This window comes from Malaclemys terrapin, chromosome 8, assembly GCF_027887155.1.
Source record: "Malaclemys terrapin pileata isolate rMalTer1 chromosome 8, rMalTer1.hap1, whole genome shotgun sequence".
NCBI lineage: Eukaryota > Metazoa > Chordata > Testudines > Emydidae > Malaclemys > Malaclemys terrapin.
In genome coordinates, this window is record NC_071512.1 from 99,922,087 (window position 1) to 99,947,712 (window position 25,626).

General features: G+C 40.3%; 2 protein-coding genes across 6 annotated transcripts in view; one reads left to right on the plus strand and one right to left on the minus strand.

Annotated features, from left to right (window-relative positions):
- CC2D1B (coiled-coil and C2 domain containing 1B) overlaps positions 1-16,343 on the plus strand; it is a 67,262-nt gene extending 50,919 nt beyond the window's left edge. For 4 of the 5 annotated variants that reach the window (XM_054037122.1, XM_054037125.1, XM_054037123.1 and 1 more), the window contains exons 21-25: positions 1,519-1,570; positions 3,290-3,389; positions 10,865-10,955; positions 12,981-13,110; positions 15,350-16,343. In XM_054037122.1, coding sequence (XP_053893097.1) covers positions 1,519-1,570; positions 3,290-3,389; positions 10,865-10,955; positions 12,981-13,100 — 363 coding nt within the window. In that variant the 3' untranslated portion in view covers positions 13,101-13,110; positions 15,350-16,343. Of the gene's footprint in view, positions 1-1,518; positions 1,571-3,289; positions 3,390-3,520; positions 3,717-10,864; positions 10,956-12,980; positions 13,111-15,349 lie in introns of those variants that run through there. The other variant, XM_054037126.1, reaches the window with a different exon arrangement.
- Positions 16,344-16,497: 154 nt separating this feature from the next.
- Positions 16,498-25,626, minus strand: part of ZFYVE9 (zinc finger FYVE-type containing 9) — a 99,598-nt gene continuing 90,469 nt past the window's right edge. Inside the window, exons 15-19 of the mRNA XM_054037221.1 lie at positions 25,211-25,291; positions 23,731-23,893; positions 22,012-22,117; positions 19,761-19,937; positions 16,498-18,990 (exon numbers count right to left, since the gene is read on the minus strand). Of these exons, the coding sequence (XP_053893196.1) occupies positions 18,829-18,990; positions 19,761-19,937; positions 22,012-22,117; positions 23,731-23,893; positions 25,211-25,291 (689 nt within the window). The 3' untranslated portion in view covers positions 16,498-18,828. The remainder of the gene's footprint in view (positions 18,991-19,760; positions 19,938-22,011; positions 22,118-23,730; positions 23,894-25,210; positions 25,292-25,626) is intronic.

Genomic DNA, 25,626 nt, shown 5'->3' on the forward strand with positions numbered 1-25,626 from the left:
AGAAGATTTAGCCCTAATTTTCTAGCTCTCAGCAGCATGTGATCATAGCCCCCCGGGTTTCTTTAAATATACAGGACTTGATTCTGACCTCGTGGTAAACTTGTAGTAACTCTATTGAAGTTTATTAAATTACCTGCGGAAAAACCTGGTGCAAAAAAGAGACTTGGACTGGTCCATATTCTGATCTGAGTTACATGGTTGTCAATCTGGAGTCACTCCATTTGATTTACACCAGCATAATGGAACAAAATCAGGCCTGTATGTGTAATTTTATAAGTAATATATATAAAGCCAGTATAGCTGTTTTTAATCTCTCGTTTTCAGTGTTAAAAAAGCCAGATCACTACATCTTAGCCAAAAAATTAAATATACCTATTTCTCCTTCATAGCTGGAATCAGTTTTTCAAAGTAGCTGTGATAATTAGGTCACATTCTCTGGAGAGTGAATAAGGACATTTGGCTTATACTCTGCTTTGCGTTAAAAATTAATTCATTTTGGTGGCAGAGTGATTGTCAGGAAGAATAATCGTTGGCAAATTCCCTGAATGACTTGCATTGGACTCCTTGTGCAGCACCAAAAGCTGCTTCTTATTTCAGCTCCAGTAGAAGGAATAGAATGATAGCCTAGTAGAATGTGCACCGTTTATCATGTCTCATAGCCGCACCAATTAGTTTTATGATGAGAGTGTTGAATCAGGTGTGGCCATATCACTTATCTATCGCATTTGTGTTTAATATTTCCTTTTGGCTAGTTCTAGCTCTAAAGTTACATTTGTTACCACAATGAAATAGAAATATTGGAATCATAAATGCGCCCATGCCGTTTTTACCCTCGATAACCTCCTATAACTCAAGCTCTTTCTTCTTTTTCCTTGCCAGTCCCTACTGGGGGGTCAGAGTCTTGTATCACCTACTTCCAAAACTCATGATTGTACACCTGGTTTGGACGAGAAAATTGGTCTCCTCTAATGTTTGCGGATATCTGGTCAATGTACCAAGTCTTTGGCTTTCCCCTTGGTCATCTTCCATCCATGATCATTGCAAGGGCCATCCTTCCAATACAACTCTCAGGTCTCCACTGGACATGTCCATACCAATGTAGCCTTGCCTCTCTCAACTTGTCTTCAGTTGGGGTGACCCATATTAGGTCCCTCACAACCTCATTTTGTTTCTTATCATTGCATGTCCAGCCATTTGACCATCTCACCATGTGCATTTCCATAGTGGAGAACATACTGATTTATTTCCTTGTGGCTGGCCAAGTCTCTGTTCGTACATTAGGAAGGGTCATATTACAATATTATACACTGTACCTTTTAACTTTATTGGAATCTTTTTATCAGAGAGAACTGGGGTCAGCTCTCTCCATTTGCACCAAATAGCTTTGCTATGATGCTGGACAACTCAAGTACTTCATATATGTTTAAAAAAAGAGGTTACTGCTTCATATTAGCAGTATTGCAACAACGGTTGGTGGCTTTATGTAAATGTTGCTTTTTCTTTTCTTTTTTTTAATAGGAACAAGCTCAGAAAAGTAAAACGGCAGTAATTAAAAATACCAATTCTCCAGGTTTGTATCTGTTCTGGGGAAAGGGGGTGAAACTCTGCACCTTAAAACCACTTTGGAGTACAGGCTAGTCCCACACTGTAAGCCATGCTAGGAGAGCAGACTGCTTTTCTTTTCAGTTACCAGAGGCCTTGTCAGGATAAATCCAGTTGCTGTAGGAGTTTAACTTTCTATCCCCACTCTCCCTCATCGAGTGCAGGGAGCCATTGTTCATGTCAGTTCTTAATCAAATGATCTTGTTGCTCAGTACCACTGAGCCTTTGCTACATCCAATAGGTTCGGGCTACTATAGTAGCCCCGTTAGGCGACAGACCAGTACAAAAAAAACAAATTAAGGATGCATAAATAATTCACTTATGAATCTTCAGAGATCACACTTTATTTCCTTTCTGATCATTTGTTCCGAGGGTAGTGACTGGATGAGCCTGACTGATCTTGTTAATCATTTGTATTGATCTGCTAATGTTAGAAATGTTGCCTTCACAACACAGCAGATCTTAAAGATGACTAGCAAAGGACTTTTTAAAAATTGGGATTGTGCCCCTTTTTGGTACTTTGTTTTTTCCAAACCAAGTTTTGTGGGTTTTTCCCCCACTTGTTTTTACCTTTTTAAAATAGCAGGAATGTCAAGTCTGGTCTTCCTAGATTCTTGCAGGAGGACCTACTTGCTAGATGTTTCAGAAGCATATGTATTGTGAGCTCTCACCTTAATTGAAGGGGTAGAGGCACTTAATCTTTAACAAAGGTTTCTTTTATCCAAAATGTTCATTTACCATTTAAATTAAATAGTTGTCATAGAATCTTTCAGCCTAGATCTTATTTCTAATATTAAAAAAAAAAAATGGGAGGAAAAACCTTGGGTTTTTTTTGTTTTGTTTTTGTTTTTAAAGAATCCCTTCAGGCTTTCTTTGTACATAATAAAGAAGCAAAACAAGTTACAAGCCCAATTCTTCTTCCTTTGCAGGTCAACTTTAAATTTGTATCATTCTGTTTACCCTCCTTTTTTCCTCCATACCACATCATTTGAATTGCATTGAGTTTCCAAAACACTAGTTTATGATTGGGAGTAATAAACTTTGAGGTTAGGATTCCAAGCTTTTTTTTTTTCCCTGAAGATTGAAAGCATTTTGTTTCTAATTTTCAATATAGTAACTACAAAAATCATGTTAAAAAAGCCGGATCCCTATTTCCTAGTCATGTACTCTGGATTTACAACAGTGTAGCTGAGATTGGAATCTGTCCCCTTGTTTCTATCTCTGGTGGTTCATAATTACCCTGATGTTGTTTATGCTGGTGAAACATTGCCCGTTATCCTTATTTTCCTGAATTAGTAATTTTTTCTCTCTCATTTTGGATCTTTGTCTTATGCTCCAGGAAGGATAGTTTATGGTTAAAGCACAGAGCTGGGAGACCTAGGTGTTTTGTTCCTGGCTCTACCACTGATTTGTTGTGTGACCTTGAGAAAATCACTTAATTTCTTCTTCAGATATGTAAAGTGGGGATGATGATAATGAGGGGTATTGTGGGGTTTAATTCATTAACATTTGAAACCGCGTTGGCCTTTTGAGATAGAAGCTGCTATGTAAGTGTGAAGTGGTGTTATATGGGCCAAATTGCAGTAGACTGAAAGTTCTGAATGCAATGCGTCCATCACTGAAAAAGATCTAGTCGCTTAATTTGATGATTTTCACAATTCTCACATTTTTTTCCTCCTGTTTCTAGAATATGATCAGCTGTTCAAGTTGACCATTAACCGAAATCACAGAGGCTTCCGAAGAGTGATTCAGACCAAGGGAATTAAGTTTGAAATATTTCACAAAGGGTAAGTCTATGGCTTTTATTCTCCATCCTGATTCCGTAGTAGTGAACTTGTGAGGTAACAAAATGACAGATTTATTTGCAGTATTTGTAATTTAGGAATTACACTAATTTAATTTGTCTTTCTTTCTTCAGTTGAGCAGTAAACAGCTGTCATGCTACCATGTCTCCAGATTACATCAAAGAGTATCTGAGCACCCTGACTTCCCTTACAAAACACAGTAAAACCTCACTAATGTGCACTCAGTTGTCAATTACTGCATTCTACCAGTTAACGAGCACTGACCAATCCAGTTTAAGAAATAAAAGATACAGAATCAAAATGTATTTCATTCATGTTACTTTAATAAGTGCTGCCTGGTTTGAACTATTTGTGATCATTCAGTGCATTCTACTAAATGCTGTGTGGGTTAACTTTATAAAGTAATGAAATCTGGGTGAGATGGCACCTCACTGCAGCTTTCTGCTACAAGATCTTTGAGTTGTAGAGTGAAACCATCAGATTTGTGGATTATTGAGGTTCTGTTGTATCTAAGTCTCAAATTGAGTAGATGATCAAACTTGGCTCTTGCTGGTCTATCTCTTTCACCCACACACAAACATCTAATAATCTATTGACAAATCACTAATAGTAAAAGGGATGAAAAATAATTGCAAATTATAATAATATTTTGCACTTCTGTAGTGCCCGAACCTGAGGATCTCAAAGCACTCTCCAGCCATTACTAGTGAATTAAATCTTACAGCACTCTTGGAGGATACCACCTACCTCAATCTTATGTGGAAACTGAGGCATAGCAAGGTTTGAATGACTTTCCAAAGGTCACAGCTATTCCAGGGTAGAGCCATGAAGAGAATCCAAATCTAACTCCTATCTTGTGCTTAACCACTAGACAAAGCTCCATCTCAATGACACATGAGATGCACCTTTCTTCTTGCTATGAACAAGTAGCTCAGGTAATACAGTGACTGGGGGGGCCTTAGAAATATCTAGACAGACAGCAGATGAAAAGGAAGTTAACAATTAAAAATGTGTAGAGCAAATGTCCTAACTCTGGGCTCATTTTGAATCCATTAGTACTGGAGTGATCTAGATTTATTAATTCTGAGGTAAATTAATGACTCGTTATTAAGCTAAGATGTTGGATAATGGGCCTTTGTCCATCTCAATGGCTGTGTGCTTGTGCAGTTCTTTTTCTCTTGCTGGCATGTACAGAACTGTTCTGAGATCGCTTTCTGTTTACAAAAGTTAATTTATGAACAAGGAAAATATTAACTTTTTTTAAAAAGCTTATTTTGTGTAAATCTAAATCTTCCATTTATGTCCCTAATGAAGGCAGGTTTGATTCTTCTCCTCTTCCCCCTGAGCCCTCTCCCCTTTTCTACATCATCACTGACTGCTCAACTATCACTGTTGTTGTTTCAAGATTTTAGTGTTGGGGTACCTCACAGCCATCTTTGTTGAAAAAGTTCACATTTGTTTTAACCTTTCTTTGTCCACTACATATCCTGATGGTCTTCTCAAGGAGCATTTCCCATCCCCCTAGCAGCCGGAGGTATGTGGCTCTGGGTCAGGCTTAAAATACCCCTTCAGAAGAACTCTCCAGAGCTCTGAGCTTCCAGGCATGTGCAGCTGACAAACTCTGGGTGTCCCTCTGGACCAGAGAACATAAGAATGGCCATGCTGGGTCAGACTAATGGTCCATGTAGCCCAGCATCCTGTCTTCTGACAATGGCCAATGGCAGGTGCTTCAGAGAGAATGAGCAGAACAGGCAATTCAGTGATCCATCCCCTGTTGTCCACTCCCAGCTTCTGGCAAACAGAGACTGGGGGACACAGAGCACGGTGTTGCATCCCTTAATATCCATTGATGACTCTATCTTCCAGGAACTTATCTAGTTCTTTTTTGAACCGTGTTATAGCTTTGGCCTTCACAACATCCCCTGGCAAGAGTTCTACAGGTTGACTGTGCATTGTGTGAAGAAGTACTTCCTTTAGTTTGTTTTTAAACCTGCTGCCTATTAATTTCATTCTAAGTCTGACCCAGAGCCTTTAAAAAGATTTGTAAAAGATTTTAAAGTAAATCCCTCTGGTTGTGTTGATTGGTTTTGAGATTTATTCTCGGGTTTATGGGGCAGCACCTTCTCCGCACGCCTCAGAAATGACAGACAGTAAGGGAGAGGAGTGGAGCAAGAAATGCCATTGCTCAGCTTTCTCCACGCAGATTCCAGGGGCAAAGATTGAATATTCCAGCAGCATGTAGATGAGGTCTTTATCAAGCCAGGTAAGAATGCTGTGGGACATCTCTTCTGCCAGCAGCTTACCCACAATGCCTGAGCTACTGAAGAAGGTGCCAGCTCCTTATTCAGATACTGGCAGCTCCTCTGTCTTGTGTGTCTCGCTCTGCTTCTCATTCTCCTCTACTTTTTGAGGATATGGGCCTACCTCCCCATTACCCTCAACAGTGATGAAGTGGTAATGTTATTTTTTTTTTAAAGAAACACCTGCAGACACTATTCCTTTGGTCTCATCTCAATGATTTGGCCCAGGGATCAGCTCCTTGTTGTCCTATACATCAGGCTGTTCCACTGCCTTCAAAGCACCTTTGAAGGCTAAAAGCCTTTCCAGAGGGGGAAGTATCCCTCATAGCTCTTAGAATCATAGACATGTAGGGGTGAAGAGATCTCAAGAGGTCATGTAGTCCAGCCTCCTACGCTGAGGGAAAGCCAAGTAAACCTAGACCATCTGTGACAGAGTTTTGTCCAACCTGTTCTTAAAAACCTCCAATGAAGGAGATTCCACAGCCTCCCTTGGAAGCCTATTCCAGAACCTAACTACCCTTATAGTTAGATTTTAGGAAAAACTTTCTAACCTAAACCTTCCTTGCTGCAGATTAAGCACATTACTTCTTGTCCTACCTTCAGTGCACATGGAAAACAATTGATTACAGCCCTCAACATATTTGAAGACTATTATCAGGTCCCCCCCCCTCAGTCTTCTCTTCTCAAGAATAAGCATGCCCCATTTTTTTTTTTTTTAACTTTTCCTCATAAGTCAGGTTTTCTAAACCTTTTATCATTTTTGTTGCTTTTCTTTGGAGTTTCTTCAGTTTATCCGCATCTTTCCTGAAGTGTGGCACTTTCACTCTCCTTCAGAGCATTCATTTGGAACCTGCCCATTCCCTAATACATTCCAGTCCTAAAGCCCACCCACAACTCTTGCTTATAAACTTTCCAGCCTGTGTTCCAAGAGTTCCTCTTACTATATTTTTGGCATCACACTCCTAATATGCCGGGCTGTGTACCATTACAGTCCCATGTAAATGAATATTTACTGTGGGTATGCTACGTATTCGAATGTGTCTACTTTAGAAATGGTGGAATGTGGCCAAATTGAGTTAAAATGTTTCATGCTCTGCCTGGAACCAGAAGACACATGCAATATATTATTAAAATTGGTTCTGAGCAAATTAAACTTCTGAAGCCATGGCCTGGAGTGAAACACTTCATATTCTCAGCTGTGGACTCCCCAGAATTAATCAGAGATGGGGTCTGTCTTTGCAGGCTCTGGTGTTAAACAAAATATAATTAGAGCTAAAAACATGAACAAAAGAAAAAAAACACCAAAAACCTGCTGAAGGAGAGTTCTCTAATTCTTCTTCACCTGGTTTATGATGAGGATGTGAATAACACAAAGGAAATTTCCTAGCAAGATGAAACACACTAACAGGTAACTTCACAATTCTACATGCTCCTATAGGACTTTGTCATGTCAGTGCAGCTTCATCAGTAAAGGTCACAGTCGCACCATCTGAGAGAGAGCTTCTGCCAAAGGAATCCAGAGACAGGAAAATTGGATCATCGGTGCCTCTGGCTCTGGCAGCACTGACTGCATCCTCTTGTTTTGCCAGAGCTACTCTTGCTTGGATGGGCAAGCTTACAGAAATGTGAAGCCATCAGGGCAAAACAAAATGAAATCTATTTTAAATTAAATTTCCCTAGCAATAGCTTTCAGATGCTTCACCTGATTACAATTTGCTGCATGTTCCAAGGCTTCCAGTGTGGTGGTCTGGCAGCATCTGTTGCTCCATCTGTGTAGCCCACACCCATTCAATGTGGTACACTGTTCCATCTAGTGGTGGCTGGGTTGCATATGGAGGTTCATCAGCCTGCTACAGCTTTGGGTAACGGACCTGGGTCCTTTAGCTTAAACAATAGAGGTTCCTGCTTTAAGAGCCAAAGGTCCCAGGTTCAGTCTCTGCTGCTGACAACCCACAGGGGCACAACATAACATATGCACAGCAAAATTGCTTCCAACATCAGATGATGTCTTCTATATATTTCAGAGGTACAGACTGTTTGGGAAGCGTATAGATAAAGCAGACACAGAGACTTTGGACAAGGTGGAAAAAGTCCCACATTCCTCTCATTCCAATCAGAGATTTCAGTCCATATTACCTCAGCGGATATTCTCTTTAAGGTTACCACTGTTCCAAGAACCAGCATAGATATCACACACTAGGAAGAGGCATTTTGGGGAGTTGGAAGATACATAATAGGCTTCTATAGAAACCATAACTTAGAAACCTGCACAGGACTTTGGCTTCCCAAAGTTTGAGGACATGTTGGGCCATTTTCTGGCCCTATTGAAGCCCTTTTGCACCATTGCGGTGGCTGTGCCTTCTGTTTTGCGCCTTTCAGAAGGTGTCATGCAGAATCTGGCCCCTCCTGTCTGGGAGGTTAGACCCAAGAATCAACCATGGAGGAAAAGTAGGTACTTGACATAATCAGAGGAGTAGATTCAGTAGATCGACCTTCTTCTCCCAGGAACAATGCCATGGTTTTAAAAAAGGAGTGCCTAAAATTAGGCTCCCAAGCCCACAGACATCTGAATTAAATGGTCTGATTTTTAGAAGTGCTGATCCCCCTGACTTTCAACTTTTTTTTTTTTTTTTTTTTTAAATCTTGGTCAAGTCTACCCTTTTCCTCTAATTTAGAAAAATCCCTTATAGCCTCAGAAAATAAATGTGTAGTAGACCTCCTTATATTTCAGAATGATAGAGCCTGTTCCAGGGAGAAACACGTGTTGTGGTGCACAGTCAGGTATTTTTGTGTTACAGAAGAGAAACAGCCATGCAGGGCATACTGAATTTCACCTTTCTGAAACAAACCAACAGAGACATTACAGTAACATCCTTCCAACACTCTATATCTTCAGTATGTAATGATAAATCTCCCTCTCATTTAATGATGAGTTGTCATCAGTGGAGATGCCTTTTGGGTTTTTCTTAAACAGGAAACACTTTTCAATACAGAGCACTCACATTTCAGACTTACAACATCCACATGTATTTATGAAGATCCCAGTTGTCCTGATAGCTTCCCTCCAAAAGAAAGGGACTCACATCTACCTGTTTTCTGGATGACCATCTCGTCAGACCCTCATCCAAAGTCATAGCAGGGCATAGCAACCATCATTATATCTCTTCAGGAACGTGGCTCTGAAATAAAGAAGGGGGAAGATCCAACTACAGCCTTCACAAATCTCCAGCATCTATGGGTTGTTCTGGATGCTGGCCAGGATAGTCTTTATCTCAGAAGAGAGGAAGCGGAAGATAGCGTCTTTGATTTGTCAAACACTGTTTCCCCTTCCCCCCTTTCTGTACTAAAATCCCTAACTCAGCCCCTGGGCATGTTGATCTCATGCACGGATACCCAGTGGGACCTTGCAGAATTTCATGCTTCCCTTCCAGCCAGTAATTGCACTGAATCAGACTATGGAAATCTTATCTCAGGAGGATCTCATTTATACCTCCCACTCTGCTGATAATGAAAATGGTAAAGAAGGTCACAAAAAGGAACAAGGCACAATTATTCTGGTCACCACTTCTTGGCCTGGCATTATTTAGATATACTGGAATCTCCCCTCATGCTCCCAACAGGGAAGGATGTACAGCAACAGGGCCCATATCTGGTGCTGTTAAAACTATCCACCTGGAAATGGAAAGGAATGTGCTAGAGTCATGTGGACATTTGAAAGAAGATAATAAATACTCAAAATCCTGAAGGAAACTTACAATTATGTCTGCAGCGTCAACAGCCAAGGTTCAAATACTACAAGTGAGATGTATCAAGATAAATTTATATAAAATAATGGCCACTCAAGATTCTACAAAATGGCTTGACCATGGGGCTCGAGGCTAACACTTTGGAAAGACAGGTCACTGATTACAAAACTGTTTAGCTGTAAGAAACTGAGGAGAATTTTTCTAATCGTTCTCCCAATACCATGTTCTTTGGGAACCATTAGTCATTCCAGCATACACTGGTTCCCATCATGATCTTGAATTGTGTATTACTAAGCTCCATAAAATCACTTTTCCAGCCTTGACAGTCAGTATGTGCCTGTCTCAAAGTATTTTGTCGCTATCTGAGGCAGGTAGGTATCAGAATGTGGTGTGGTCTCTGAACCTGGATTACCCTTTGACCATTCCTCAGAGGACTGCATTAGCTCCAGACTCTCTCTGGCTACTACTTGCTTGTAAGTGCCATGCTCTGTAAAATGCCATACAAAGAGACAGTGCTATGTAAATAATAGAGCTGGCTGGAAAATGGAATTTTCATTATGTGGGAAACTGACACTTCAGAATTGTTTTCATTCTGAATTGAAACAAAATGTTAACATTTTCCACAAAATGGAAATTTTGAAAAAAAAAAAAAAGGGTTTTAATTTCAAAAAGGCTTCAGTAATTTTTAAACTATTATAGAAGATATTTAATAGAATAAAATTAATGTTTTAATATTTTTGAAACTAAATGAATTGAAAGGACAAAGTTGAAACAAAACATTTCTACCACCTTATCGAAACAGGGTTTTGACAATAATGAAACAAGAAAGTCCATTGCTTTCCATTTTCTCCTGTCAAATTTTGTTGAAATTGACACTTCCCACAAAACATTTAGATTTTGATGAAACTTCATTTTCCAATGGAAAACTTTTCTGTCAAACTTTCTTTTCAGCCAGCTCTAATAAGTAATGTCTTGTAGAAGCTTCTTTGGCACATCCTGTGTGGGAGACAGTTCCCTTCTGTCCAGCTGATTTTCCCCCACAAAGGTCTTGATTGATTATGGGGTATCCAGGACAGTCGGGGAGAGTGGGTGTCCTACGACTGTTCTAAAGTCTGACTCTCCTGCATAGTGATGAAGGGTCCTGTCATTAGAGTGCTAGGCCAAGCCTTCGTTTCTTTTACTCCATTACTTTGAGTTTTCACCTCTTTTCTTTTCTTCTAATTCTCCTATTTTAATTGATTAAAGACTTTAATCCTTTGTTCCTCCATTTTAGTACAGCTGGGTAGCCAGGCCCTTACTGTCACGATCCTAAAACCTTGATGAAAGGGGGCATGACCTCATACCATTCGTCTCTTTTGATGTGTTAAGAAAGCCTGTCCTCCTTCCACTAAGGCAACTTTCTTTAAAACAGGGGCCTTTTCAGAAGTGACAAGCAAGTGGGAACAGCACATTTGAAACTAGACAAACTGGAATCAGAATGTGAAATTAGAGAGATAATTGAGGTATGCTTTGTTCTTCTGTTGATGTAGCAATAACAAAATGTTAGAGCATTCAGGTGTAGTGAGAGCTACGTATTTATTTGTGTGTGTGTGTATATGTATGTATGTGTAATATATATATGTGTGTGTGTGTGGATAGATATATAGATAGATGTATATGTATATAGATATAGATATATACATACACGCCTAGAAGATGTCATCTTGGCCTCCTCTCTACAACATCCAGTAAAAACCTCATATGTTCTATTGTTGTTTATTACATATGCTACAACCTCACTCCTGACCAATTAGAGTAATTAACCATTGGAACAACTCCCCTAGGGAGGTTGTGTCTTTTCCATCATTTGCAATCTTAAAATCAAGACTGGATATATTTCTAAAGATCTGCTCTAGCTCAAAGAAAAATTGTGGGCTTGATGCAGAAATGACTGGGTGGGATTCTATGGCCTGTGTTACTCAAGAGGTCAAGCTGGAGGATCATAATGGCTCTTCTTTAAGTAGTGTCCGTAGGGGTGCTCCACTGTAGGTGTCTGCATCCCTGCGCTGCTGATCGGAGACTTTTGGTAGCAGTGTCTGTTTGGCCTCGCATGCGCTGCTTCCCCCCTCCTTGCGCTCTCCCACATGTCTAACCAGCATTGCGCGGGCGAACCCTCCTCAGTTCCTTCTCCAACACAGAGTGTATGATGAGAACCCGAAGTGGGGGGGGGGAGGGGTTGTGGAGCATCCACAGGGACTCGAATCTTGTTACTTCACAAGGAGAGTAACTACTACTTCTGGCCATAAAATTATTAATCTAACTAAGGCCTTGTCTACACTACACAGTTTTGTCAGCAAAAGGCAGCTTTTGCCAACAAAACAGGGGAGGTGTACACACTACAAAGCTATATTTGGCGGTAAAATAAAACAACCTCGATGAGAGGCATAAAGTTTTTTGCAGCAAAGTTAGTCTCCCACGATGCCCGCCGTGCCCACTCTGCTCACTGTTTTGAACTCCACTGCCCTGCAAGCCTGTGCATCTCCCCTTTCGAAGCTTCGACATTCGAAGCTCCCTTTCGAAGTTCTGACATTCCTCAGGGGGGAGAGCTCATGGAGCTGCCGAGGACGCCGCTCCCAGTAGCTAAGGAGGCTGTGGGAGACCACGGAAGGAATCACAGACCCATTAATGTGGAATCGGCAGGCAGGCAGAGCAGGCTGCTGCTGAGGGAGAAGGGGGGCAGAGAGACTGCTGTGCAGAGCCAGGGACTGATGGGGGAGGGGGGTGTCCCCTTCCCCCAGGATTGATTGCTCAAGCGGCTGTCTGAAGAGCACGAGACAGTATGCTGACACATTTCCCAAATACACTCTGTCGCTCTCACATATACATCCCCCCCACACAGTCTTTCACATACTTCCCCAACACACACTGTTTCTGTCTCTACACACACATACTTCAGTTGAAAATCAGCTGGTAATCTAGGTGGGATTGAGAAACCGGCCTCATGTGACACTGTAACTGCCTCATGAGGCATTGCAAACCCTTCCCAAAGCATCCTGTGGCCAGTTGAAGTGGGATAGCTATCCACAATGCACTGCTTTCTGTGTCAATGCAAGAGCTGCTAGTGAGGATGCACTCTGACACAAGGAGCATAGTGTGGACAGGCAACAGGGTTTAATTAAAGCATCATAACTTTTGTTAACAAAACTCTAGTGTAGACATGGTCTTAATACGGTCTGCAAATAAAATACCAGACACATCCCTTGTGTGTCTTGGTAAATAAATACAAGAATATAAAAGTTAAATCCATTTATTTTTCAGAGAACTTCGGCTATTATGAAAGGCCTTTCTTTAATACAAACCGGCCCAGCCCTGTTGATCATTCTATTGAATGTCAGTGTTATAGCACATTTATATTGATCCTGTATAACCACATGGGAGACATAAAACAGCTGCCCTTTTCAGTGAGATTGCCACAAGACATTACAGTATTTCTTTTTGCACACACACGCGTGTGTGTGAGAGCAATCTTATTTTTGTGGTGCTTTCAGATTCTGGATGGTAGGAAGCCCACCGGAGGGAAACTAGAGGTGAAAGTGAGACTCAGGGAGCCACTCAGTGGTCAAGATCTTCAAACAATTACAGAAAACTGGTTGATCCTTGAACATTAGTTATCCTAAGGTATGAACACTCCTTTCTTCCAACTGTGCTTCTGGCTAGAAGTTGAGAGCCACTAACAATCTCTGCATGAAATAGAATGTCTTACACGGTCAGTGACCTACCTGTGTGGCTCAGGCTCCTAGATGGATCTTCCCTATTATTTCTAGTGATGTTTTGATTTTTTGTTTTAAATGTTTATTTCTATTCAAAATCTGATCGTGTTCCCTATACCAATCTCAATCAATTGGATGTGAAGGTTAAATATCATAGCGGGAACTGGTAGCAATTGATTAACACTTTCATTTATAAAAGATTCTTTTGGTCTTTTTTTCCTAATCCTTCTATTGTTTGCATAAAACTGTTGAAATTTAGCAGGAAGAAAGGCCTTGGGCTAGAAAAATTACCTTTGTCTAGTAAATTTCATTTAGGTTTAGCTGTGGTATAAACTGTTGAAATTGCCATTTCCCTTCTGTTACTTGCATTCTTCAGGAAATAATAGTATCATGCCAAAATAACAACTTGAACATTCTGAAGAACTGGGCTCATGCACACACTGTAGAGGGAACAGCTGGTTGCTGGCAAAACAGTTGTAGCAGTAGTGAGATGGGGAAGAATCAAACTAAGGTTCCCCTCCTACCATCCACCATTTTGGATCCAGCTTAGATAGCATCTCTTCCCCCTGTGAAGTATCATCTTTTTTTTACCTTTTGTTTTAGAATAAATTTACATACAAAGAAATCTACTCGAAGAAAAGTTGAAAGTTAGGAAATGCCAGATGTAAAGCTGCCTGTGGAATCTTAATGCAGCCCCCTTGTGCATAACTTAATTACATGATCACATACAATTTTTCCACAGTGTCCCTACCTCATTCAGTGTACGAACTGGATGCACAAGGGAGCTGGATTAAGATTCCCTGGGTAACTGTATACACCTGACACTTCCTGTCTGTGGAGTGCTTGCATTAACTTGGATGTTCTTTGTGTGTAAGTATACACCAAACTATACTTCTAAAACGATACAGTTTTTCTTCACAATGTTCTGATGTACCAGTTGTATGGATTGTCTGAAACCGTAATTCTTAAAACTGTCCCTGCTCTCTCAGCTTTGGGCTGTGCTCATGAACCCCTAGGAGAGTGGTTACTCAGTACTCAGCCCTGTTGTGTGAATCACTGGAGGTTCTCTCTCTCCTGTCAGTGTATGGGTATAAAGCTTAGTAGTGCTCCTGTAAGCCATCAGTACTTGGGGAGAAAAAAATTGACGGCTCACTTTTTGAGCAGATATTACTAATTTATAGTGTGACAGCACCTAGGAGCCCATTTGTGGACCACACTGTACATAGAACAAAAAGGCTGCCCCAAAGCACTCAGTCCTAGTCAAAAGTTGATGATGTAAGTATATGCACAGTAATCCCTCCCCCTTCCCTTGGGCTCCTAGAGTTCAGAGCAGTCTCAGGCTCCCCTCTCCCCCCACCTGACATGGCACCTTTCTTGGCATCTCTCATTTTGCAGTACAAATAGTAATTAAGCTTAGATAGCACCTCTGTGAAGTAGGTGACTAGTATCCTGATTTATCATGTCCTCGCTACCACAGACTTTATATATTATTTGAAAGATCTGGATGATGTCTAGTGCTCAGGTCCAAATTTGGAGCATTGAAAAATCACACTAAGTGCTGTGTTAAGAGTATGTCTACACTGCAAAGAAAAACCCATAGCAGAGTCTCAAAGCCTGGGTCAGTTGATTCACGCTCAGTCTCTGGGGCTAAAAATAGAAACGTAAATGTTCCTGCTCAGGCTGGAACTCAGGCTCCTAGACTCTCCCCCTCATCGGATTTCAGAAACCAGGTTCCAGCCCAAGCAGGAATGTTTATACTGCTAGTTTTAGCCCTTCATCAGTTGACCTGGGCTTTGAGACTCAGCACCACCCTAAGAAGCCAACCAGGGTGACAGTGAGATATACTGTACAAAGTTTGGCTGCATGGCTGTAGACCTCAAGATACTCCAGGGCTGACGTATTTGCCCACACACTTGAAGCAGTGACATTACTAGATGTGCTGAGAGCACTAACTTTTGGTCACCTATAATTTAACACTTTCTATCTTCAATCACTTTAACTGTAACTTAATGAAGAGTTTTGCCTGGGATTTCTATGAAGGCTGCTAGTTAGGCATCAGACAGAACAATGTCAACAGTATGTAGCCTTAATTGTGGGATACATACTTTGCACTGTGGCAAGACATTATGTTTTTTGTTTTTTTTCAGATCCAGGAATGCTAAAAGCTGCAGAATCGAGTTTGTACATAGGACACTGCTACCTGCGAGCACCAAAGATGTTAAATGAATGTACAACTGGACATAACATGTCTTTATTTTGGTAATTACCTTAGTGTGTGTTAAGTTTTATAAGGCAAGTATTGTAAGGCCCTGGAAACTTACTACTAGTGGGAAAAATGGAACTGATCTATGCAAAATGGATTGAATTGCCTTAAGATGGGACTACTAATATTAGCACCAGATGAATGTTATATAAACTCATCATAACTATCCTCTGCAGGGACTGTTTCATAGTGGTGCGTGAAACCTGTAATGGTTTGCTCTTAAAAAAAATCACTGGAGCAGTGCAAGGTAATTAATTTGCAAATGAGACCTTATGCTCCCAGCATGGCTAGCTTGTGCTAGAAGCAACTCTTTTTCAGGCATATATGCTCTTATGCATTGAATACCACCTACTGCTTCCTCTTATGATCACCCTCAGGCCCTTCTGAAGATCTGTATGCTCCTCCTATAAGTGTCCTGGGATGAAGAAAATAGTTCACTTTAAGCAGAGCTTTAGCAGCAGTGTATCCCATCTCCTCTGCATGCTCTTGCAGCACTCTTAACTAGATGTGCCTTGGCTTAAGGTAACAATAGGATATGAGGATTTTTTTTAGAATAGGGTTGCAGCTCTGGGTTTTGAATTGGTTATCAGTTGCCTGCCCTGTTGTCCCCCCCCCCCCCCCGCACTGTTTATTCCAACTCAGCCTGCTTTGTGTGCCTTCATTTTCTTAATGCTTGGGAATCAGTAAAGCCTGATATGGCCTGTTTAACATGACAGGGTTTTCTGAAGGATTGGAGTGTTTCACTAGGCTACTTACTAATTGATTGAAAAATAGCCACTCTTATTTGTGTAGAAAACTGGATCATTGCTGTTTGCAGAATTTTGTATAGACTATACATAAAATGATATGGTACCAAAACTGCTTGATGTGTGTTCTTAAACTACATGAGCCTGAAGAAATGATTGACAGTAAAAGGAGGCTATGCCTGCATGGGGTGTCAGAGCTACTGCAGCATATGGGCAGGTAGATCAAACCTAAAGGCAGCACTTCTGCTTCCTGATAGGATTAAAACAATACAGTATTTAGTTTTTAATTTCAATAAATTTAATATACAAAACTACATGTTGAAAATAAAAATATAATATGCAGTTTTTTGCAGTGTTAACTAACTGAATTTTAAAAGTACAATTTTTTTCTAAAACAAGTACTCATTTTCTTAACAATATGGTAATTTTAAGGTCATTTAAAAGGCTATGATTGAAGCAAACAAGTCAGTCACCAGTCAATAGTGTTTTGCACAACCATAACCCAAACCTGACTCCTCGGGGTAAGGAAGAGAAGATTGTTTGTTTTTTTAGCCTCAATAAGCATAACTTAATGGAACTAAAGTAACTGAAAAACTTCTGCTGTGGCAATGCTGGAATGGAGTTTCCAGCAGGAGGATTTTTATGGTAGTTGTCAATCAAAAGAGCTTTACTTACACTCTGTAGACATGTATATCAACACTCAAGAGTGTGCAAAAACAAAATGTGTTGTAGGGAATTTCAAAATAACTCAAGTCAAACTTGATTACATTTCGTTATAGCAAAACAAATGAAAATGCAGGAAGCCTCTTGGATTGCTGTGTAGGAACTTAAACTTTGATCAGCCAGAAACATTTTAAGAGTAGCACATGGCCACCTATTACCAAATGACAGAGATAAGGTGAATTTTAATGCAAACAAAAAGTGAGACTAAGTGCTCTCCTGTCCAGTGATTGTTTTTACTAATTCAGTTGGAACTGATTCTACAACTCTTCCTTCCAAACATGTCTTGAGGTGGCAGCTGGAATTTTCTAGACTAGATGTGGATAGTTTTACTGTTTTTTAAAAAAACAGTAGCCATTTATTCACAATTCCCTTCAGCACCTATACAGCTATTGTACCTTTGTAAAATACATTGATTGCTACCTGTAGAGTGGTTTCCCTTCTGCTCTGTCTATTTGCTTGTATCAGCCTAACTCTAGCTTTACTGTTCCTTTGTTCTGCTGCAAAAGCTGCTCTTTCCACAGTGCAAATTAGTTTCAAATCAGCATTGACTGAGTCACCACTAAAAGTTGGCCAGATTCAAAGACTTGCCTTAACAGCGTTTCTCATCTCTTCCCATCCCCAAAAAAACCATTTACTGGTGTTTTGTTGGACCTGCCTGTTATCTCCATGAAGAGGGTCGTAACAGTCAAGCCGCAGCGCCTAGGCATGGCTAAACTAGCTCATTACGCCTGCTTTCAGCTCTTTCCACTTACGAGCCATGTTCTGTGGATGGAAATTTGATTTAGTAAGAATGTGGAACCGCATTCGTAGTGGCTGTTCCTCGTTCTCCTAATGCTGTGTAGCAGAAGTGAGCAGCTGCTCCCCTCTCAACTGCCCTTTGTTTGTAGGTGAGGCCAAGTGCAAGTTTTCTGAGCTGAACCAAAAGCCTCTTTTTTAGCACATCATGCAACAACAGCCACTTTGTGCTTTTGTTATGGGGGGTAAGCGTTAAGTGCAAATTGTGTTACATGACACTAGTGTTACACTACAGTCTACAGCAATGAGGAGACTTACAAAAGTGCCCTGGGTGTTACTTTTCTTTATAAAGCAGGACCTACTGGGGGAACAGGAATACCATAGCCACACTTTAGGGCTAACTTTTCTTTTACCTGTGACAGATGTATACCATTGAGATTCATAAACAAAATACAGAATGGCAAAGTTTTTCTAGGTTATGGAAATCTGAGGTGACAATTTTTATAACAAGTAGGGAAAAAATAAGTATACTAGCCTAATATACACACAAAACTGCAAGTTTAAATTATATACCACTGTCCAAGATATGCCCTTTCTTTCATTCAGTCAGCCTCATATGCCATTTTTTTTGGCTAGGTAACCTTCCCATGCATCTTGCTAGGCATATCCTAAAGTGTCTCTGATGTACTTCAACCAGTAATCTGGTCAAAATAATGTAAACATTACTTTTTAATGTCTACAGAATAACCACGAATGGTATTATGATGAGGTCAGAATGGAGGTCTTGATTGTTTCTTCTTACATGTCCATCTACAAACAGTACAAATTTGACATTTCATCTTTTATTTACGCCCCAGTGATCTTTGCACCCGTTTGAGCATTTAGAGTACATGACTGTAATTAAGTCTTTAAATATGAGCATTATTTTTCTAAACAGTAACAGAACTGTATGAGCTGCAAGGATAGCATAGACATTTTGTAGTATAGAAGCTGCCCTGATCCTCTGTTTGTTGACAATGCATAGAAGATTTAGAATTATGGAACAACTCCCCCCCTCCCCCCAATAGTGTTAACAAAAGCTTAATCTTCCAGTTTTAAAGTGCAAATGATTCAGATACAACTGCTGCTGGAACAGGTCTGAACAGAAAATGAAGTCCTCTTATGAGATGTTTTCCAGAATATAAAAGATGAGCTCCATTATGACTGGCCCCTCACTCAACTGACATGCTCCTCCATGAATCACTGGAACTAAGGCACTGTCCAGGTCATTCATGTATTGAGAGGGCAGTGGCTGTCCATTACTCCCAGCTTGATAGCCAACCTAAAAGATACAAAGTGAAAGCTTTAAAAGAGGAGGTATTCCACTGGGATCTCTCTGACCATACTGCAAGTGATGCAATTGCTTTGAGAGTTCAGGGGTTCCAGTATGGATGTCAAAAGCAGAAAGCACTACCTAATGTGAACTAACAAAAAATGCCTCAAAATTAGATGAGATACAAAGTGGGTGAGGTAATCTCTTTTTATTGGACCAACTTCTATGGTTGGAAGAGACAGGCCTTCACCGGGCTCTTCAGGTCTGGAAAAGGTAACCAGAGGGTCACAGAGAAATACAAGATGGGACAGATTGTTACGCATAAATGGTTAACACATATCATAAGAAAACACTTGAAATGGAGGAGGCAATTAACACCTCAGCAGTCATGGACTAAGGAGGGTTAGTATGTTACAAATGGTTGTAATAAGCCTTTGAGGAGCCATAAAACCAGTCTCTTTATAGAGACCATGATTTTTTGGTGTCTAGCAGTTATGAATTTAAGTTCCAGGCTCATCTTTTGGAAGTGTTGTACAGGTTTCCTTTGAGGACAAGACGTGACAGGTCAAAATTACATGAATACAGGAAAGAAAAAAAACCACCCTCTTCCTCTAGAAAAAATTATTTTGCAGCATTAAGTGCTAATAGAGTGGCATTTAATGTTGCCAATGCCTAGCCTCCAGAATCGAGCAATAGAATGGTTGAACTCTCATGTCCCCTTTTCAGCTCCAAACAAGACGACTGACAACTTAAACTAGTAGATACTGTTTACAACTTACTTGATCCGAGTCAAGTGTAACACGCAGACCTAGCTTAGTCATTCCATCTTCCTTCAATAACTTAAGGTGAGGACAGAGAGCTAAACAGAAAGCCTTGGCCACATTCTCAGTCAGTCTGCTATGATCTGCTGGGTCACTTAGACCATTATGTTGGTCATCATTCTCCAGAAAGAACACCTGAACAAAACAAAAAGGGAGCGATCAACATGACCTACCAACCAGCTTTTACAAAAAAGAGCAGCATTAGACAGAGTGTAAAAAGAATATAAAAGACTGTCAATTAATACAGCTACTTAAGGACACTGCTGCTTTAGAAAAATGTAACATGAAGCAAAAAGGTTTTGATTAGCCCTTCACATTATTTGGGGACTTTCTGAAGATGAGCAACTCCCCAGATAGAGGGTCTGCACCCTGAGACTGTGGGCACTGGCTGGACTCTGTTCAGGCTCCAGAGCACAGAGACTTGGATTCACCTCACAGCAGTCCTAGTGGGTGACCAGGGAAGGGTACTCACTAGAATCTGTAACAACTTAACACAGGGGCTGTCAAATAACTATTTCAAGGTGAAGTTTCACATTTGGTTCTGTTTACAGGATTTAAAGTAACTCAAGTCTCCAGTCTTCATCAGCATGAGTCCCCATCAGCCAGGTCCGACAACTGGGGATAAAGGGGTTTAACAATTATAAGGATACAGACTGGAATGGTCCTGATCACTCACTCCTAGATTGATCGCAAAGTGCTCCAGGGACTTTGTTTAAAAGGGTGTGTTCTAATTGAATCTAAAATCCCTCTTATGGAAATTCACGATACACCCTAGTAGTATAAGGGATTCTGCATGTATTGCTGTGCATTTCCACACTCTTGCCTTAACTAAAAAAACTTTTAAAACACTGTAAGTAGACTAAACATCCCTTCCACTTCAGAAAATTACACTATCATTTTTGAAGCATGTTGTTATTAAAGTGACTTCAGAATAAATATTGTGTTATGGTAGAAACCCCCGCAATCTGAAAGGAGTCAGAATTTTTTATACAGTTATTAACTAAACATTGCAACATTCCCTCAAAGCACCTTGAATGTTGGGAAAAGAATACATGTATAATGAGTGGCACAGCTAAAACTGGCCTGGTTTCCCCTCAGCTAACACTGAGCAAATTAATTGAAACCGTTTGCAAAGAACCATTTAACATTAACACTTCCGTCCTGGCAAAATCCATAGCTCCAGGTCAGCCCTGTAAGTCAAGAAACACCATGGCCAATGCTGGGTGACAAAACAAATAACCAAAGTCATTCATATTATGGCACCTTGTTTGTAACTTTTCATACAATTCATTCACTAAGAGTGATCTTTTCCTGTTGTGTTTTTGCTGCCATTTCAGAGCTGAAGTTGCTCCATTCCCAAACTGTTAATAGGTCAATAAAGAGCAAATTAAGTTTGAGTATTACAAAAAACCCAATCCTTTATAAAAGCAGCTTCGAGTTCCTTGGCACTGGCAGTTTGACTACACCACCCGGAATGGATATTATTCTGGGAAAATGCAACTTGCAGCTCAAAAGAATTGATATTTAAAAACTGTTTGGGATTTTGTCTCCATTAAAGTAAAAGGCTCTTGCTGAATAGAACTTGAACACAAATACACAGGCTTGTGCCCTTTAGATAATGGAAAGTAACAGCCCTCAACTTGAATGCAGATTCTCCCAAAACTCAGTAAAAGTGCACTAGATGGGATGGCCAGTGATTTATGGTTACTTATTTCCAGGGCTCTGTAGCACCTCAAGACAGATTTAAATGGCATGACATTGCCACTTGTACATTATGCAGTCACTGAAGACTTCCTGGCAGGTGCAAAGTAGGGATATAAAATACTAAACAATTAACCAGAAGCATGTGTCATTATCCCCCATCCCCGGGGCTGCACCGGCCAGCTGGAGCAGCCCTAGCCAAGCTGGCCCGCCAGCTCCAGCCACGCCGGTCCCAGCCCTTCTCCTTTTAATCAGTTAAGCAATTAAACAACATCATTTTAATTGTTTAAACAGTTAACTCTTTTAATGGATATTTACATCCCTAGTGCAAAGGCCACTGTTGTTTCCCCATAAAAATCTTACTGCTTTCAGTTTGGTGGGCAGAGCAAGTAGATTTGATTTCTGGTCAAAGGGAGGCATTCTAAAGAGGGAGACTACATTCTATAGCTCCTTAGTTACAAAGCACCAAGACTCCTGTTTTATGTGCAGATTAGTTTTGTTTTCTTACCTCCGTCCACCTAATGACCTTTCCATTTGCTTTATACTCCGAGCCATGAAATATCTTCACACTGGTTATAGACTCCATGGATTTGCCATCAATGGGGCTTATAACACTAGAAAGAGGAAGGGAAAAACAACTTTAAGTTAACAGAATGCCTCCAAACACTAAATATCATCATATAAAACCTGATTTCAAATTTGGCCATCTGAGTAGATTTGCAGAACAGAGGACATTGTAAAGGAAAACCTCATATAAGGGTTGTGAAGGGCACTTGTTTTGACTTACCTGGATTCTCAAAGTGACCCCACTGCAGGTTATTTCAAAAGTGAGCACTCTGCAATTTAAACTGCCATACAGTGACTTGCCACATTTTCTAAAAGGGACAATCACAAACTATCCCAGAAGGGAGATCTCCAGAGAAAGATCTCTCTCAATGTACCAAACACAGTGCTACTGAATATCATTGCTAATTCCAATTGTGGTGGTGTGAACAGGTGTATGGATCTCAACAGTAATCAGGCTTTTTGAAATGGTCTTCCTGCTGTGTTGAGAGTTTACCCCAGATAATTACAATGGAGACAGTTGAAAAGTGCAGTGCTTTCTGCCGTATCACACAGGAAACACTCAGATATAGTATCTAGACTTGAAATCCTCCTAGACTAGGTGGAGTTGAGGCTGGGGAGTAGAGAGGTAGCTTGCCTTAGATCTGCAATAGCCTTATATTTGAGCTGTGACCTCACAAGGGACTGATGAACTCTCCACACATGGAACATGCAGAAACCTATGTAGATTTATTGCACAGTGATAGGAATTTTATTTATTTATAAATATCAAATCAAATAGTACAATTCAGTCATGTCTAAAATCTTACTTACACTGAATTTAACAGAGCAAGCAGCCCAACTAATGCCCTGAAATGGCGACTTCTGTGGGACTTCACAAACAGTCCCAAACACATGTGAAATGTCTTTAGCTAAAGAACACTCTCCTTTTCTAGGCTGCTGCTCCTATTCATGCTTCTTTGAGTTTTAAACCTCGCCCATCACATTGCGTGCCCTAATGCTTAAATTGCCATGTACTCACCATCTTGCATTGATTGTTAAGGTTTCAGATTCAAGGTTCTAGATTCACTGCTGCTGTCCAGCATGTATCAGATTTTATCCACAACACCACTGAACGTGAGCTTAATGGAAGGAATAAGAAACCTTCCTAGCGTGCAAGATTCGGCACTCAAAAATTAGCAGCTAGGTGGCCTTTTACAACCAGTATAATGGTTTAAAATAACTGGAAATTTGCAATAGCAGAAATCTTTCTGTAGCCTTGATAACTTTCTAAACTGATGCACTGAAGTTCTATTTACCTCAGCCCCATTTTAATAACAGATACAAAAGTCTGATCTCCCAAACTAATGGTGCAACTCAATGGTGCAATCCATACTGACTTGAGGAAGTCACTCTTTACCTTTCAGTATCAGCTCCTCAGAGTTTTAACAAACATATATAATAAAGAATTATTTTGCAAAAAGTCAAACACTTCTATGATTACTCTTCCTTTATCTTGTCACAAATGTTATCTGAGAAACTTGGAGCACTCTACAAATCACAAAGCATGTGGAGTCTTCATAGATAGAATATGCTCTTAGTAAGCTATACAGACACACAGCAGCAAACAAAACAGAGCCAAATAAACACTGTAAAAGTGTCAAGGGATTACTCATCTACTCACCCCTTGTTAAAGTTTTTGTCATCATCCACCCACTGAATATGAACATGTTCCTGAGGCTCTTCAGCATCTACTTTGCCACAAGTAATAGTGAAGTCTTTCATCTCTCTCAGAGCCTGCCTCAAGGAGTCCATGTTCTCAGCAGTTATCTGGACCATTACACCATCTAAGGAATCGAGAATTATCATTATCAGAAACAACCAACAGCCACTTTTAAGAGAGAACATTCACAACAGGGCTAAAAGCATTCTTCCTGTTACGATTAAATGTCAACGTGCAATGTCTATTTGAAAAGCCATAAGTAGTAACGCTATAGAAAGCTGTCGGCTTAGTAGCATTCCCATCCTCAACACATTGTTTATACCATGTAACATTTATGAACGCGGCCTGGAGGACGTACCAGTGAAAGCTGAAGTCTACCTACAGAACAGGTTCAATGTTAGCAATGGCAACCATGAGCTTATGTGCACAACCCTGCCACTGCACTGCACCCCTGTTCTGGAAATCCCACCTCGAGATATGAGAGGTAAACCATCATGATCATGCAAATATTTGGCCTCCAAGGAGATCAGCAAGAAGGACTCTAGCAGTAACAGTGTTTTTTGTGATGTGGGCATTTGACCACCAGGAATCCCACCATGGCCAGCAACTCATTTCACACAGGCTGTTAAAAATAAGTCACAGCTTTTGGATATTACCAGCCTGAATAAACTGTGTTTGCACAAGTAACTTGGTAACGAACAGTTCCATAAAACAGCAAGTTACTAATTCCTTGAGGTATCCCAACTCTCCGACTGATGAGTTTCCAACTTAGCATCCTGAACTAAAAAAAATAATTTCTGGTTTAAGTAAAGAATGTAGCAAAACAACATATACTCAGCCTTGTTTTAATGTGGCACTTTTATAAGCCATGACCCTCCCCCAAAAATATAGGAGAGAGCTCATAAACTGGAGACTCCGCTCCATCATCTGACTGTTGGCAAAGGAAAAATGAACTATGGTGACAACCCAGTCTAAACAATCTTGACCTTTCACGCTATCACCTGACAACATACTAGGATACAAACCTCAGAAATTTATAAGTTTGGCCACTGCAAGGCTATTAAATGAACAGACTAAAGAACAGCAGGGCTTCATCTCTTGCTATGGAGATAAACTCCAAGTTTCTTATGCTTGCAATTTTCTACTTCAGTCAAAGATTGTAAGCTCTGATCCCCAGCACAGGAGCCAAGTATTTCATGTTTACCCTCATTTTCTTGTACTGGTGTCCTAGGGCATCTGGACTAGTTATTCTCATTTTCTCAGTTAAATTAAGTTACGAGCCATAATGGAAAACTGTGTTTAGCTAAAGCGTGAGATAACACCGAGTAATCAGAGTGATTCTCAAATACCCAGGGCACAAGAACTAAGCTGTGCTGACTGCTCAAATATACAGTTATCAGGAGGGAAGCAATGTTCTTTGAGCAAGCTGTTCATTCCTTACCTTCCACAATGCTGGACTTGGCAAGGTAGCCCGAAGAGGATTTTAAAGCTCCACTGAACACAAAGAAGCTGGCACCAGTCACTGCAATAACAAGACTGATTTTAGAGAGGCTCTTGTCAAAGCAATGCCTTATGCAAGAATCAGGTATTGTAGCTGTATCCTCACAAGTTAGTAACATAAATAAGGAATTATGTAGCACAAAGTTGTTATGATTCCAGTGTGTATCAGATGCTTGGGCAGCAAGGGTGCCCTTTCTGATGATATTCTAAACCTGACGACAATTTTTGCCAACCTTAAAGAATGTTAATATTTAATTAGTTTCTTTTTCACTAAGAATGAGGGGTCTGTTTTAGGGGTAAACATGCACATTATGACCTTTAAAAAGTCCTCAGGTGATTAGAAACAATCTTACTTGG